Source organism: Polypterus senegalus, chromosome 4, assembly GCF_016835505.1.
Source record: "Polypterus senegalus isolate Bchr_013 chromosome 4, ASM1683550v1, whole genome shotgun sequence".
In the NCBI taxonomy this organism is placed as follows: domain Eukaryota; kingdom Metazoa; phylum Chordata; class Cladistia; order Polypteriformes; family Polypteridae; genus Polypterus; species Polypterus senegalus.
In genome coordinates this window covers 208,187,002-208,204,322 of record NC_053157.1, presented here as the reverse complement: position 1 = coordinate 208,204,322, position 17,321 = coordinate 208,187,002, and the positions used below count along the sequence as shown (strand labels likewise).

The window sequence follows — 17,321 nt, the reverse complement described above, 5'->3', positions numbered from 1 at the left end:
TGAACGGGTGACTGGAAGGGCTCTCGGAGATCAAGGGCTACAAGCCTGAAATAGGCAGCACAAAGGGCGCCACTGACCAGTCCTGCCACCGATAGGCTCCGCCCCTGCAATTCTTATTCAGATTAAACGGTTTTGGGATTGCGTTGTTAATTATTAAGTACGAACTAGAAACGACAAAATGGCTTAAACGATTTATGACAATCGAGCGACCAACCGATTTCTTTTTTGTTTATAGCGCCTTTCACATACACCATCATCACCGGTAAAGGCGCTTTATGCGACCTCCTTTAGCCTCGCTTAGGCCTGATCAGAATTGAGCGATGAACTATTACCCATTCTGCAAGATTTAATGAGTAATTATATAGAAACAAAATGTTTTATTTTCTTCCACTTAATAAATTAACAAAATACGCGCTAACCGACATCGCGTGCATTTGTGTCAAACTGTTTAAAAGGTGATATTTCCTTTTCCATTACTGTTTGACTTCCACACACAATTTCACGCCAAAGTCGAGGATGTCGAATCAAAGAATATCTCGGAGAGCTGAACAGGTTATTTCCATTACTGTGCCTGTAACTATTAGGCATTAATGTATCTATGTATTCTGTTCCAACAGTAATGGAGGTAAGATAGAAGAAACCCGCCCTGGACGGGACGGAGCTACCCTCGTAAAAATAACGGCGCCTTATTTGGTTGTGTGCTTTCTGGCACCACCATGCATTTCTTGACTAATTAACCATGTCATTCATATGGATGTTTAAATGGTTCTTTGGAGTTTGCAAAGGTTCCTAATATGTGAACAAAACAAATTTTTGATATCAAAAGAATAACAGATGAAGAACATCTGAACTTAGCCTGTCATTGTAAGTATAGCTGAAGTCCTCAGTTACAATCTATACACAGATATTTATGGAATTTGTACCAGGTCTAAATAAATTAAAATTCTTTCTGGAACCTTCACATAGATGATTAGCTATGGCATCGCTCTGAAGAACCTCTCTGGCACTTTTATTTCTAAGAGTGTAGGTCGTTACAGGCGCACACGCACTGGCACACTGGTTTGATGTTGTCCGTCCACTTGACATGTGGGAGGAAATCCAAGGGTACAAAACACAAGAATTGGTGGCGCCGAGAGCCGTCTAACGTGTGGGCACAATAGACACTGGACTGGGACCCCAGGAGCATAGGGGCCCACAATATTTGAGATGCCTATATGTTTCTGTTTTGCTGTCAAAACAGGGGCCAGAGCGCACTACTTTGCCCTATAGGGCCTTTGATGCTGGTAAGATGGCCCTGCGGGCAGCTTCCTGCTTTTGGACTGCAGTTGTCGAGAAAAGGAAAAATGAAAAATATAAAGCCATTCACAAAGGAGTGGAGAAGAATGAAAGGAGTCATAAATGACAATTCAGATAGCTGAGTAAAAAATGGAAAGATTTTGCCACGCTGAAAATAAACGGTGATTACAGATACAGAGCTCCGGTTGTATAACCTTTATCAGGACTTTTAACTCTGTGATGGACTAACATCTCTAAAATCCATCCCAACAGCCGAGACATTGCGTCTCATACCTTCTGTTCTTCTCAGCGCTGTAGGCAGCCTTTCTTTACACCTATTTAAAGTTATATATTAATAAAAAGAAAACAAAACGTAAACCTTGTACACGTAAAAATAACGGTTCTTTAATGGCACTTTCTGCGGTGGGCTGGCGCCCTGCCCGGGGTATGTTTCCTGCCTTGCGCCCTGTGTTGGGTGGGATTGGCTCCAACAGACCCCCGTGACCCAGTAGTTAGGATATAGCGGGATGGATGGATAATGGCACTTTACTGCAATGTGTATTAATTCTCAGAGGAATTCGTTGCATATGAATTTGATTTTTTGGGCTTTAAAAAGTGGACAAAGCAGAAAACTTACTCTCTATAGCGCAGGAATGACCTGGCTTTGAAGGCCGATGTCGATTGTGAGGCACGGCTGATCCCACTTTCCGCCTCAAGGATTTCATGAACTCTCGTGGATTGTTGAAAAAGAGCAGTGCCTCGTTTAAGCGCTAGGGGTTACGTCCGCCAGAAACAGCTTCATTAGAAAAGTTAGAAGTTTTAATGTAAACAACATCCTGCCCACGAAAGTCATAGCCGGATACATACAGATCAAGAAAAACTGAACGTAGTCCGGTTTCTTATCTGCAGAATTGTTATTGTAAAACCACGAGCTCTGTGGCACTTGACAGTCCTTTCATCATCTATTCGCGATTATTTATGGAACTTGTTAGAGATGTATAGGTTCTTTCTGGAACCGTTTATGTGGATGGATGGTCTTTTTGGGAACCTGATGGTACCACCCTGAAGAGCGACTTTGACACCTTTATTTTTAAAACTGTAGTCGACTTCTACTTATATTTTTTCTAAAACATAAAATTTTCAAAGCCAGTCCCGGCAAAAGTGAGAGTAAAGCAGGAAACTGTAGTCCGTCACATCCGCACTGACCCTCCAATTTAGATTCATCCGTTAGCCTAAACTGCTGATGTAGGAGTAAAACCTGTACAGATGGGGCGAGAAAGTGCGAACTCCAGACAGGGCGAGGGATTGGAATTTAAAGAAGCCGAATCCGTGATGCAGGAGGGCAGCCCACTGCACATGCGCACAGCTGCCACCCGGCGATGACGACGATGACGAATGCATTTTCTTCGGTAACACCGATCACTTGGACTGGTAATCGTTTGCTTAGCCTTCTCCAGCTCATCTGTTGTCGTGTCACACCGCACTGTATAACAGTCTGCCATCGACTCTCTGAAACAAAAATGACTGCTTAACTAGATCGATAGTAATATTAGCCGCAGAGTAAAAGCTTAAACAAACTTTTGCCCGGAGGTGTGTAACTATTCATAATTAGGTTTTTTTTTACTTACTTAGGATGGGATGTCGAAAATAATCTACTGTATATATTTCCTTTCTTATTACCTGCCTTTACCTTTAGCTGCGATTTCTGGTCATCCTAATTGTAATTACCGCAATTTCTTAGCCATACACACTTCTACATGCATGCACACATAAGGAATGCAATTAAAATTTAAAGGGAACAGATAAAACCAAACTTCTCGTATTACCAATAACTTCTGAGTTCTTGCAGTTCTGCTTCTTGTTTGGTCGGATAATGATGTAGCCTTCGGTCCAAGCATCTCTTACTTGATTTAAAGCTGCCCATGGTCATTCCGCTGAGCAATGGACCCACAAGTCAGACGAGATGTTCTCATAACCACGTCAATGAATGAACCAAATGATGAAAGTAATTGAGTCGTGACTTTCATGCCAACTTGCATTGTTTTTAATAGGCCCGAAAGTCAAGCACACACAGATCTTTTCTTGTGTCACCCTGTTAAAATAAATGAAACACAAGCAGACTTAAATGACTTCATTTTAGAACAAAAAAGCGTAAAAGTCGCCATCAGAAGGAGTGGAAAGGGTGAGGGTGTGCATTTGTGCCCTGGCTTTAGACCTGATTTCCTAGCTCTTTTTGTTAAGCCAGGGTAGTGGTTAGCGCTGCAGGCCCATGCATCCAGTTCCCTGGAACTCTTGTCCTTGCTTTGTTTGCATGTTCTCCACATGTTTGAGTGGGTTTACCTTCAGAAACAATGGTTTTCACCTCACGTTTTCTAAGACCACTGGTTAGTTGAATTAGCGATGCAGATGTGTTTGCATGAGTGGGCCCTATCATGGACGGGCACTCTGCGTTGTTTCCAGCTCAGTGCCCAGTGTAACCAGAACAGACTCAGGCCCCTGGGACTCTGAACTGGATGTCACATTTTGTTATGTTTTTGCTCATCATGCAACTTGAAATTGGCTTTGTTAAAGTCACTTGGCTGCAATGTCCAATTTGTTAATTATAAGGAAGGATGGCAATCTGGCTGCACTTTACAGAGATTTGTAGTATAACACTTGGTAACTGTTCTGGATTATGAATACTAGTTCTTTGGCCCAGTCAAAGCTATTGACCCACGGAGGTAATAATCTGACCATAATCATCCAAGGCTGCTATTCCCCCACGCATACCCCCAGCGGATTGCTTGAAATAGCAGGCAGTTTTCAATTCTTAGGCATATCCTAGCAGGTCATTTCTGTTACTGTAATTGCATATAATGAAAACGTCTAACACTGTATGGCAGATGCTGTGTTTGCTGTCTTACAGTTAATTATTTACTAGACATTTTCCTTAGAGACGTAGAAATGGAGACAACTGTAAGTTATTAACAAGCCCAAGCTGGCCCTTCATGAGTGATGGACTGTGTTCGTGCGGTGGTTCCTGTCTCATTCCCACAAATATACAGAAGGCACCAGGCTTTTGTGACTCTATCATAGCAGTAGTGGTGGTGGTGGTACTGTCACATTTACAGAGTACAGTGAAATTCTGACTTGGACATCTATGCTCCCACTTCCTAAACATTTATGTAAAAAGAAAAAAAAAAAAACAAGAGAAGGATTCCAGTATAGTTAGCACTGGCTCTTATTTAGAGTCTCTCATGTCTACTCACTCCACCACTAAAGCAAACAAGCCCAACAAGGTTAACACAAACTCCCCCTTCAAGCTCAAAAGCTTTGGCAGATGCTCAATTGGCTCCATCTTTGCATGTAAAGTGGTCTAATGGTAGTCCTCCCTGAAATGGATAAGCTGCCGTCAATTTAGGGAGGCTCTGCTACCTTATCAACTGCCGTAGTATAATTTTTGCTTTATTTCTACAACTGAAAGATAGAGGGAATTCTGAACAGTCATAAAGTGAGCCAGTGGTAAGGATCAAATAATGTGTTTTACAGGTCATTGCATTACTCCATAAGTCATAAAAGTACACAAAAATCTCATTCCACGAAAATACACAAGATATATGGTTAATATGCAAATGTGCTGTGTGTCTGTGCAAATATATGAATATGTATGCATATTTATGTATGTACGTGTGTTTTTGTATCTTACATATCTATACATAGTATTGTATGTATACAGATATCTGTGTATTATATACAAAATAATATACAATGAGAAAGAAGTACTGAAGATGACCCTGCTGAAGTACTATGGAAGCACCTTCATTATTAATATCCAAAATGAGTCGAGCCAGTAAGATGGAAAGCAAATAGTTAAAGTAGAATAAAAACAGACTATTGAAATATATTGTATTTATACCATTTTAAAACTACATCCATCCATTGTTGAAGTGACTTAGTCTGTATCAAAGTCATGAGTGCTTCAGTCTACCATAACTACAGTATATCAGACACAAGGCTGGACGCGGTCCATTAGTGCTGTGTATCTTTGGATATCCTACAGTGCGAAACTTTACAGACTTGCGATGTAGCACTGGCACATTCAAGAATGAATTTCACTATCAGGGCCGTCTTAACACATGGGCACGCTAGGCAGTTGCCCGGGGACCCCCAGGCTAATCTATGTATGTTGTGACTTGCTGAGTGGTTGTGTAGGTAGGTTGCCCCAGTGCACTGCTTTGCCCGAGGGCCTATAATGCTGTTACGATGGCCCTGTTCCCTGTACTCTGTGCACTTGACTGTAATGACCCTATAAAATATTTTAGGGTAGCACTGCTATCTAGCAACATATTAGAAAAACTAATCACTTAACATTTTTAAACTCATTTTTGAACTTACTTAATGGAATTCAGGGTCACAGGGGTACCCATCCAAGATTAATCAGATACAAGGGAACAGGTCACCATAGGGCCCAGTCACACTTGTCCGTTCTAACAGTTAATCTACACTGCACATCTTTGAAGACCCAGAGTTGCCACGAGGACGAGGAAGCATGTACAAATGTTCTGCATCCAAGACACTGAGAGCTTCATTAACTACAGAGTTATTTTTGAAGACAAATATAAGGTTAATATTTGAAAAGACAACAAAAACAGTGAACTGTGCTACCTGACCCTAAACACATATTACTAGTCCTACTGATGAACAAAGAATTATGATTGGTTGAGTGTCATCTCTGTGAGAATCAACACAGAGGCTGATCCTGGCCTAGCAGATACTAAGTGTCCAGAATCGGGTCATAGAAATTGGTTGACGCGCACACAAGAATGGAGTGAATTTACTGCTAAAGTGAAGATCACCTCCTTTCCCCAAATCTGAGGCCACAGTTTCAGCAGGCCATCCTGAATCCCAGAAATGTTTGTAAAACAGTTTTTAGAACTCAACAGCCATCCCGTATGAGGCAGCAGAGGACCAAAGAAGAATGAAACACAAGTGTTCATTTTTATTTAGGGTTTTTTATATTTTTTAGCCTACATCAAGCTGTGGTTGGTCTATTGTGTAGTTTTTGCCAACCAGTAAAGTAATAAGAAGCTCTCCTACTAAATGTGTCAATCAATATAGTAAATTTTAATTGTTAATCCACCCATATTTGGACTTTGCATAATCTAATTCAGTATCATTGGGTGACAAAGAAAAACCCAGAAGCACTAGGAACAAGGCTGAAATCAACCATAGATGTCATGCCAGTGCTATCGCAAGGCACATTCTTCCATACACACTCAGCCGAACTTGGATGTTTTTGAGATGTTCAAGGAAAACCAAGAATCAAAATAGCGAGAATATTCATATTGTACACAGAAAGTTTGCATGCTTTACCCTTTGTCTTATTTGAACCCTGTCTCCCATACACCAGTGGGCAAAACCATTAATGGTTCATTTCAGTTGCTTCTAGCACACAGGGCTTTGTGTTCCCTTTGGAGTAGAACGTTCAAACAATGTGGTCAGGCCAACTTTCAAATTCAGGCCCTATCCACCATGGCATATTGATATTAATTGTCTCACACAAAATGTAAGGAGTATATTCATTTTCCATTCCAGTAATCATATGAATAGGAAATTACAACACCTCGATTAAACCTGCATACTGTTGTAGTAGGGTAAAGATTTTTACTGAGATGCTCACTGTACAGGCAGCTGTTGGGTGACCTCTATGGTTCTAATCGATTTGTCTGATACTGCTAGTGCATACACTTACGTACTTTATTTACTTCCTTTAGTCCCATTATACCTTACGGTGTTGGAGTCTTGAGCCAACAATTATGTTTTATTCTGCCTTTTGCTAGGACCTTCATTTGTTCCATGATCATCCCACTCTTCCTGCCTGCTTCTTTCAGTTTTTCTTTCCATACCCTTCAAGGTCTTCCGCTTGGTCTTTTGAGTACCGTTTTGGGACACCATGTTTCATTCAACCTTATATGCCCATATCACTTTCGGTTTCTAAATAATTTTAATGATTTCTGCAAGAGGGTGCATTTCCAGATCTTCACAAATTTTATTCCTTATTAAATTCTGTATTTCAGTTTTACCTATATATTAAATACTTTGTTTCCACTGCTGTTATTTTAGATGTTGGTTTATCCAGTATTTCTCAAGATTCTGCAGCATATAATATGGTTGCTACATATATAGATTGACACAGATTGCTTTTATACTTGATTCTTTCTTCCTGATTAGGGTGTTGTTAATTTAATAGTATACTTTATTTGCCTTGTTTAGTCTGTTTCTAATTTCTTCATCTATCTTTCCATCTTCACCTATTATTATTCCCAGGTACTGATATATTGAGTTGTTTTGTAGTTGTTTTCCATCTATCTTTAATCCACATTTGCAGTTTGGTGGTTTTCATTCAAGAAATGCCAGAAATACTTTGGTCATAAACAGTGAAGTCATATGAGGGTCACCTATGAGCCTTTCCTCCTTCATAAGAAATTCAATCACCACATGTTGTTGAAAAAACTCATCCTCATCAGCCATTTTCCCTCACTGAACTATAAGCCTCCCCGTGTCTGCATGGGTTTCCTCCCACAGTCCAAAGACACGCAGGTTAGGTGCATTGGCGATTCTAAATTGTCCCTAGTGTGTGGTGGGTGTGTGTGTGTGTACGCACCCTGCCCGGGGTTTGTTTCCTGCCTTGCACCCTGTGTTGGCTGGGTTTGGCTCCAGCAGATCCCCGTGACCCTGTAGTTAGGATATAGTGGGTTGGATAATGGATAGATGAACTATAAGCAAATAACTGAGGCAGACAAAGTTAACTCTTATTCAAGTATAGTTGTAGTGTTGTGGTGTAACAGTGACATTCTTATCTGCATGTTTATCCAACAGGCATCATGTCCCCACTCTGATAAACAAGAATGTATTACATGTGAGGCAATAAATGGAACAAGTAGTTATACTTCTGTGAAATATTATAATAGCGTTAGGTTGTTCTTGGTAATTCCAATATGGTTAATATTTTTGGTACAACTCTTTGATATAAGCATATGTAAAACAGGAAATGTTTCAGAGGCCAAGGCAGTTTATAAACATCAACACAAAACACTAAATTAACTGTTAATTGGGGGCACTCGAGACAAAAATGTACTCCAGCATTGAATGCATTGTCATTTAAGAAAAGGTTCAATGAGAAAATGCTATTTGACATAGTTCATCGACTCCTATTTAGCAATCATTTAAAATACAAGAGCTTTAAAGGATTCCAAAGTTTTGCCTTCAACTACTATAACCTACCTGAAAACCTGTTCCACATATTCATGGTCCTCTGCAAGAAGAAAAAATGCTCTTTTGCAAAATTTACCGTTAGACACTGCTGGCATTCACATCATTTGATCCTATGACATTTTCAAACAATTCTGTGATGTCACTGCTTAATCTTTGTTTGCTTAAGCTGAAGAGGTTCATCTTTTTCAGACTTTCATGCTGTGCTCATTCACTATTAGAATTTTCAGAGTTACCACTTGTGACGCCTCAGCTTGGAATTTCTGGTTCGTGTTTTCAGAGAAAGGCTTTTAACTTGCTACTCAGTTTGCACAAAATACAACTAAACATGTAATTTTGTTTTTGAAAAGGAAGCAAACACATTAAAAGTATGTCAAATTGCTCCAAGTATATCTGACAAAAAAGCAATTTCCTACTAAACTGGTTATTATTTTTTCATTATTTTATTTTATTGAAAGAGATGAGAGGTCAAAATTACATTACCACTCAACTACCACTGAGAAGGGTGTTGAAATCAAATTTTTCACCAGGAAACCAGTGGTCCCATAGCACTTGAGCATAACATAATCTGGTTGCTCTTTCGGAGGTGTTCCTCTAATGCTGTTATGTCCATTTTGTAATATGATAATGAAAAGTACACGTAATGCTTGTGACAAGGCCTGACAAGTGAACTAGTGAGCTTAGGAATAACCTGTTCTGAATTGGCACCTGAACAGTAGTGGCACTATACTGTCAACTATTCCATATCCTGTCTGATTCTGTGCAGCCTATAAGGGTCCGTATGTCATATTATGTATTTATTGTAAAACAGTTTGTTGGATTTATTTGTTAGAAACAGTTGTTTTAGTCATTTTTATCACTTTGGTAATGCAAGGATTTATCCTCAACCTGCAGTGAGTAGAGTAACTTACAATATTAAAACTTGACTTAAATTCTGTTTCAAAAACAATAATTCATTGATATGGTTATTTAACATTAACATATTTAACAAGAAAATGTATTTAAAAAATTACTATTGCAAGTTAATAATGTGAAGCAAATTACTTAAATATGAAACAGGAGACTAGAAAATAAAATTAACTAAAGGGGTAAACTGAAATGATGGTAGATTCTTAGCTGAAATGATAAAACACAAAGCTCAAAAAACATAAACTCTAAATCTCAGTCCCAATAAATAAATAATACAATAATTGTTTCTAACAACAAATTATCATGAATACAAAATCACAAGTGCTGTCAATAAACAAAGGCAAAATGCTAGTTCAAAATTATAAGCCTAAAGGTACTCAGTAGAAAAATCTATTCTTAAGGCAGATCCACTAATAAGCATAAAGCAAAATGCTTACTAGAAATTTGCAATACTGTTATAAGGTTCGGAGTTTGGAGGATTTCACTCTAAAGAATGCATTATAGTTGAAGGGGCATGACACAAGCAAGGAGATCAAGCACAAACACTCAATCCATGTAATTTGTGCGACAAGCACCTGCCCACCACCAGGCATGTTCAGGCGATGCTGAGGGTTTGGACCATTGGCTCAGTTCTAGGTTACCTCTTGACCTGGTTGGTTTAAATTAAGAAGGCAGTCTACTGCTGCTCCACATGGAGAACATGTGACTGAATGCAACACCAAGCCTCTTGTTTGTGAGGTGACAATGCTAAACACTCCACAATCAGCAGCATGCCTGAGTAATTAGTGGTGACTGGAGGGTCTATTCTGAAAGTAAAGGGGCAATTTAATCAACAAATAGAGGAAAAACAAAAGTAAAGAAAACAAAAAGATTAGAACTGGTGTGTGTGGAGTTCCAGGAAGAACATGGCAAGTCCCCAGCTTGATTATGCACACTGAAGAACCATCAGCGTCTCATAAAGTTGTATTCATTAAAAATGGACCAATTATAATTGTCTCAGACCAAAACCACTGCGTTGTTTCCCTTGATTTGTAATACAACATGTACTGTATATATGTCACCATTTTTTAACCGCTTCCCTCCCCTGGCTGATCATGGACAGTGACAAGTCCACTTGGGTTCATAAAGTTGTAGCCACTAAAAATTGACAGATCAAGGGCATCATGACAGTGTAGCACTACACAAAGAAACAGTCGATTTGCGTAAGTGGCCAATACCAACGTTCCTGTCTTGGTTTCTCTTATAAAAGTAACCCCAAACCTGATTATGTTTGTCATGTAGATTACTATATTGTCAATAGGAGAGTGCCAGAGAGAAGTATAACCCAGAAAAGGCGTTTCTTTCTTTCGAAATGTATTCAAAAGCTGGATGAGTAATGATGAAGTACAGATTAAGGTGCAACTGTGTGTAGAACATGAAGCATGAACTTGATGATTTAATTGTTTTCATGACCCTGCCATTAAGCAAGAGCTCTAGCTGTGTTCTGGAGTTATGACTTACTGTAATTTGGTAAGGGCTTCATTTTAATGCACTGCACCAGTTCAAGTTCATATTTATTGTCATGTGCACTTAATCCAGTGTAGCTCATTACCAAGCCCTTAGTCAGTTATCCAGGGTGGGTGAAACACATTTTTCAAATAATTATGGGTGGGAGTCTAACAGCTTTGCAATTGTTTATTGTTTTGTGTAGAAACTAGCAGTCACCATTTAGTAAGTCATTAGGCTACTGTGTCAGCATTTATTCAGATATAATAAAAAGGTGACGTCTTAGAACTTGCACAGCTTTTCAAAAGTATGTTCTTCTTATAACATGTTGTTCTTTAACCAGTTCGATACAGATGTTTCTTTTTGTATTGCAGCCATCCATTCATTCATTTTTTAACCTTCTTAACCAGTTTGTGGTCAAGGGGGCTTGTGTCTATCCAGGCAGTACAGTATTGGGCACAAGTTAGCAACCAATCCCTGGATGACCAGTCTATCCCAAGGTCCACCCATTCAATATACGTTTAGAGTCTCTGATTGACTTAATTGACATCTCTCTGGAATACTGGAGGAAAGGCTGAGTATTTAGAGAAAAACCAGGACAAGAGAGAATGTAATGCTATGAATCTATGCTCAAAGTTCATAAACACATCTTACACATCCAACAAACATCCATGTCTAGCAGTCTCAATGGCCACTGTGTCTTCTGAGACTGGATTGATTGCCACTTTGATTAAAAACACATTAATTAAAACACATTAATAGTTTTCATTTTCCAGTTTTGAGATACTTAGTTCTTCTACGTCTTTCTTTCTGGCTTTTCCCTTATCTTGGGTCACCACAGTGTCAGTCTATCTCTGTTTCTGTCACCTTTTGTTTCCGTTATTATGCCCAGTCCGTTGTATATCATTCCATTGGGTTTTCAGTCTTTGTATCCTTCTTTCTCTTGGCAACTCCATCTCTAATTTCCTCCTTAGCACAATTGTCTCCACAGGTCTCAAATCTCACTGAGGTCTTCTCTCCATGATCTTCCACCATGTCCCTTTCCACTTTAGACGTTGCCTTTTGGATTTATTTTCTACTCAATCCACTTTGTTCACTCCACACATTCTTTGCATCATTTTAATCTCTGGAACTTGCATACTTTCAGTCTACCTTCTAGTTCACCAAATTTCTGCACCGTGTAACATTGCTGGTCTCACCACCATCCTCTATATTTTTCTTTTTGTCTTGGCAGCTGTCCTTTTGTCAAAGAGTATTTCACTACATCTTCTCTAATTTTTCCATCCTGTTCTAATTCTCAGCTTGGCTAATCTTGTCTTAAATTCCCACCCATCTGGTGGGGTGGACTGCTTGATTGACCACCAAAGTACCACAACCTAACACTCCTGTTTCCTTTTGGGTCTCTCTCTCTCTCTCTGTCTCTCTCTCTCTCAGACTTTGTCCTCTGCTTCCTCCTGCCAGTTGTGATTTTAACCCACTCTCCTACTGACTCTGAACTAAATAGTCTTCTTTTTATGAGTTCATTTTAACCCTTAACAACTCGCGCTTGTGTATTTTGTACACCGATCTCGATTTACTTGTACCCGTCTTTTTCCTTGAACCTACCGGCAGCATCCACCATCTATCCTCAGCTTGATTCATTAAGTGTTCAGTGTCGCAGTGGTTTCTCTACTGTGTGCCTCCAGCCGGTTTTATGAGTGGATGCACAGTCCCAAATTTCATATGGTGCATTTGGTACACCGCTCAAGTACTTACGTATGTATGACAACAATGAGATGTTTTTATTGCAACGACTTTGTCTGCAAAGAACACTCAACAACTGAAGTGAAATGTGATACATGTGCAAATCCCGTGGTGGACGAAAGTGTGACCAGTGACGAATGAGAAGTGGATCAGGTTTATTTTCAGATAGTCCTAGACTGTGTCATACTATTCAGTAATATGGTGCGTTAAAAACATGTGCAATTTAAAATTTTTGCTATATTTTATATTATTTATATTATAACCTCACAGCGTGCATATAAATAGGCATTTATCACTGGTACATAAAGTACAACGCATGAGTACTTTTGAGATGAGAAATGGTGCGGGTAGTTAAGGGGTAAACCTCATTTCAGGTCATTTTCAGTCAGACCCACTATCCATCCATCCATCCATCCATCCATTTGCACCATAGACACTTGGCTGCTGCATCTTCTAATGGCACTTAGTATAATTAAACCCATGTGCCTTCCAAGAATGGTTGCTATTTCCAAGGCCTCACTCTTTCTACATAGATTGTTAATCCTCCCTTCCAGAGACTAGGTATTCTGCCCTCGAGCATCATGATGGAGCAAAATATGATTAATTCCAGGCTGCTTTTCTCCATTGCATACTCTGGTAACCTTGCATGTTTCCCTTTCTGGGAGTTTTGGCTCAAACACAGGCTTACTGCCTACACATTCCTCCACTGGAATACACAGGACCTCTCCTGCTGCTCTCAGCATCTTCCTATTTCTTTCTCTCATCTCTCTTTCTCTGAAGATTGTCTGTGGAAACATTTTTTACCTTGGCAAACCACAAAACTGTTTAACTAGTTATTACAATAATGAGCGAGTCCAACAAACAGAACACATAATGAGTACAGAGTCAGAAGACAGGCTGAAAGTAGGAGGAAAGAAGCATTTTGGTACTTTGACATGGGTAATTATTCCACAGAGTACACCGATGTTCAGATAACCCTACGCCAGCTTTATGGTTGTAGTTTCCCTCTGTCTTTTAAATGGCTGAAACTCTAACCTTGGCTTCACTATCTCCCAAGTGATTAATCCCTGCCTTTATACCTGCCTCTCCTAATTGGATCATAACGTTAGGATCTCAGGAGCTTCAGAAGATTAATTAACCAATACAATCTCCCAGTACATGTAGCATTTTACAAACATTAAGATCTAAACTCACATTTTATGCATACCTTAGAAATCTAAATTGGTTGGCACATGAAAGTTTGTAGCGGTTTTTATAATTTTGTAATCAAAAACCAGTGCAACCACAACCTTTAAAGTCTTGACCCACCTTATGCTCTGGTTTGGCTGCTACACTCCATCACTCCTCTACTCTACTCTACTTTATAGTTTAAGTAATGACTTTAAAATAAATTTAACAAATAGACATAAAAATCTTACACTTCCTATGCTACTGTAAAAAACCTTATGTGGTGCTGAGGGGTCACGCATGGCATGGCTGCACTTGGATCTCACTCCAGGTGGATTGCTGTGCAGTGGGTGCAGCAACGCCCTCTAATCTGCTCATGCTCCCAACCTCGTCCTCTTATTATACAATTTCAAAACATAAAGGGTCTGAAAAAGTGTAATAATAAGATGGTAAAAAGTGACAGTATCATAATGTTTCTGTTTTGCCAGCTATGGGGCACTCCTTTGTAGATACACAAGTGCCAATATTCATGGATTTAATGCTTGAAAAACCTACAATTTAAAGGAGACAACAGCCCAATTAACAAGTGTATTACACTACCAGGAGGTTGTGAGAAGTGCTGGTACTACACTTTTCAAGTACTGGCCAATTTCAAAACTCACAATACACATGAAAAAGACTCCCAGTACTCTTAATGGCAAAATCAAGAAGTGCCGCTACAGACTACCAGTGAGTATTTGGTCACTTTACATAATAATTAACTGATTAGAGTGCTTTATATCTAAAGAAAAAAATAACCCATCAATTAAAATAACCTAATTAATCAAAAATATTTGTTCATGATAACTTTCATCACAGTGTTTACTCTGTTTTCATTCAGCACATCAGCCATTAGAACAGAGCACTCTATGTGTTCGCAGATATGCAGAATTAAATATAAAGCACTATGTGGTATGTAAATATCTTTAGGCTCCAAAGAGTGATGACATCGTGAAAACTAACAGAATAAAGAGCCTCAACTATATTCAGATGACAAAAGATGACAGACAAGCCTTGACACACTCACGAGTGCCAAATAAATGTCGTCAATCCACCTAACCTGCATGTCTTTGGACTCTGGGAGGAACCCCATATGGACACCAAGAGAACATGCAAACTCCATGAAGAAAGGAACCAAGATGTGAACCAAGACCACCTTATTGTGAAGCAGCAACACCACCAATTAGTAAAACAAAGCCCACAAGGAACACCTATACACGTCTTGAACCTCAGTAACACAAAGTTTTCTTATACATTTCATAACTAGCTCAATTCTCTGCCATGGTATGACCAGACATTATATTGTACTGAGAAAATGTGCCAGCATTTGTTCGATTTCCATATGTTCTAAGTCAAGTACTCAAGTAAGTGCACATAAAATAAAAAGATCAGGAGAATGTTTTATTATGTGTGCATTGACAGCATTAAAAATGACTGTGTATGAGCTGCATGCACTGTAGTATTTAATATATTGAGAGAGTTCATTTGAGGGACTTGGAAATGGCTGAACTGGACATACTTAGGTGAGATGCATTTCTTGAGGAATACTGAGACGTTATGGTGTGAACAGGGTTGTGTGAAGGTGGTTATTCACTTTTTAACTTCATAACTTATATATAGGTACAGTTCATGACCCCCACCTGACTGCCACCCCTCATATTTTCAGCCAAAGCAGTTCTGGGACTTGGGTTTCTAGATAAAGATTGGCTTCAATTATCCTCATATGAAATTGTATTGCCGTGATCAAGTCGACTTCGGCCATGCTTGCAGCTACTGTTTAAATGGGTTTGACTTGTCATTAATTTTGAGAGCATATTTTATTTAGTACAGCCATTCATCTCTCATATTGATTGAATGATCTTAGGCTTATTTCTCTTTAATAAGGCCTGTCAAGCAGGCACAGTTCCATATACAGCCCCTTGCAACCCAAAATGGCCAGTGGATGGGCAGAGCCCATCAGATGCCGTGGCTAGCATTGTTCAAATTTTGCATTTTTATTTACCAGCCTCCCAATGTCAGATGCAAATTCAGAACAGCTAAGAGATTATGCAGATTGAGCAGATACTATTGTCCTGCCAGGCATCTTACCATGTGGAAGCAAATAAAACACAGGACAATGATGCTGACCCCTTGCTTTTTTTTCCTTCTTCACAGGTGAAAGTGTGGTTTCAAAACAGAAGGACAAAGTACAAGAGGCAGAAAATGGAAGAGGAAGGCCCAGAGTCTCAGCAGAAGAAGAAGGGCTCCCACCACATTAACAGATGGAGGATTGCCACCAAACAGTCCAGTTCAGAGGACATTGATGTCACATCTGAGGACTGACCAGCCCCTAAACAGAGGGCTCCAGAGAACTCTGCCTCCAAGGAGACTCCTCGTCCACGTGAAGACATTTCCTGGTGCAAAGCACTATTTATTATAAAATATTGTATGATATATTCTATATAAATAAATATATTGAAATACATGCCTGCAGGAATGGAAAGGAGTGGATGGGATCGGACTTGGAGAAGTGCGTGTGGATTGTCAACCTAGCAGGCTGTTCAAGGGCTTGAGCCAGGAGAAACAGAAAATGAAGGACATTTCCTATGAATTCTAACCTTGGGCACCTCCTTTCAACCAAACTACGAGGAGCATGTGGTAAAGTGCAAAGAGACACTGAGTGGTCATTCGGGGCTAACATGGACCCATCCCTGAATATCTGTCACTGCCCCGGGTGATTGAGGAGCTCAAACAGTCCAGAGCGAATGACTACTACAGCTTTTCAAAGGCATCCTGGCAATGTTCATGCTCACACCTAACAAGTTAATGTCACCTTCCATTCAGGTAGTGAAAGCATAAGAAACTAAGGTCGACTGGACTTGAGCTTATTTGTGGCCAAGGTTCGCCAATCATGTCCTCCCAAGATCCCTTATTATCATTTACCCGAACGCCAGTTGGTGAACAGAAATATATCAAAGGGCGAGGGAGGGTGGGGGGATGGGGGTGAACAACAGATGGGGGGGGGAATAATTTTTTTTTTTGGAAGAATTTACATACTTGATTTTTTTTTCTCGTGTAATCTTTTATTACTGACTGCTCAGCCATGAATGTGCTACTCATTTACTTCAAGTGCAGAATGTCTTTTTTTTTCCTTTTAAAAACCTTCTTCAAATCAATTCAGGGGTCTGCAATGATATCTGCCTGTGTAGTATCAGGGGACGTGAAAATAAACAGACATAAAAAAAACCTTCTTTGTATATGCATTTATTATGTTCAACCCATAGGATACATGCTGAATTGTTCCTGAAAGTGGCTTAATCAATTAATCAATCAGTTAATTAACCAAGCAATTATTAATTGAATGGCTCATTGATTGCTTGATTAATTTATTAATGAAATTTGTTGGCTGATTTTTTAATCATTTTATTAAATTAATGAGTTAATTATTTGATCGATTGGTTGAGGCTTTGCTT

General features: G+C 39.4%; 1 protein-coding gene across 1 annotated transcript in view; it reads left to right on the top strand.

Annotated features, from left to right (window-relative positions):
- The window catches only part of emx1 (empty spiracles homeobox 1), a 32,433-nt gene extending 15,581 nt beyond the window's left edge, over nt 1–16,852 (top strand). The window contains exon 3 of the mRNA XM_039751911.1: nt 16,024–16,852. Within this exon, the coding sequence (XP_039607845.1) occupies nt 16,024–16,191 (168 nt within the window). The 3' untranslated portion in view covers nt 16,192–16,852. The remainder of the gene's footprint in view (nt 1–16,023) is intronic.
- Nucleotides 16,853–17,321: the final 469 nt, after the last annotated feature.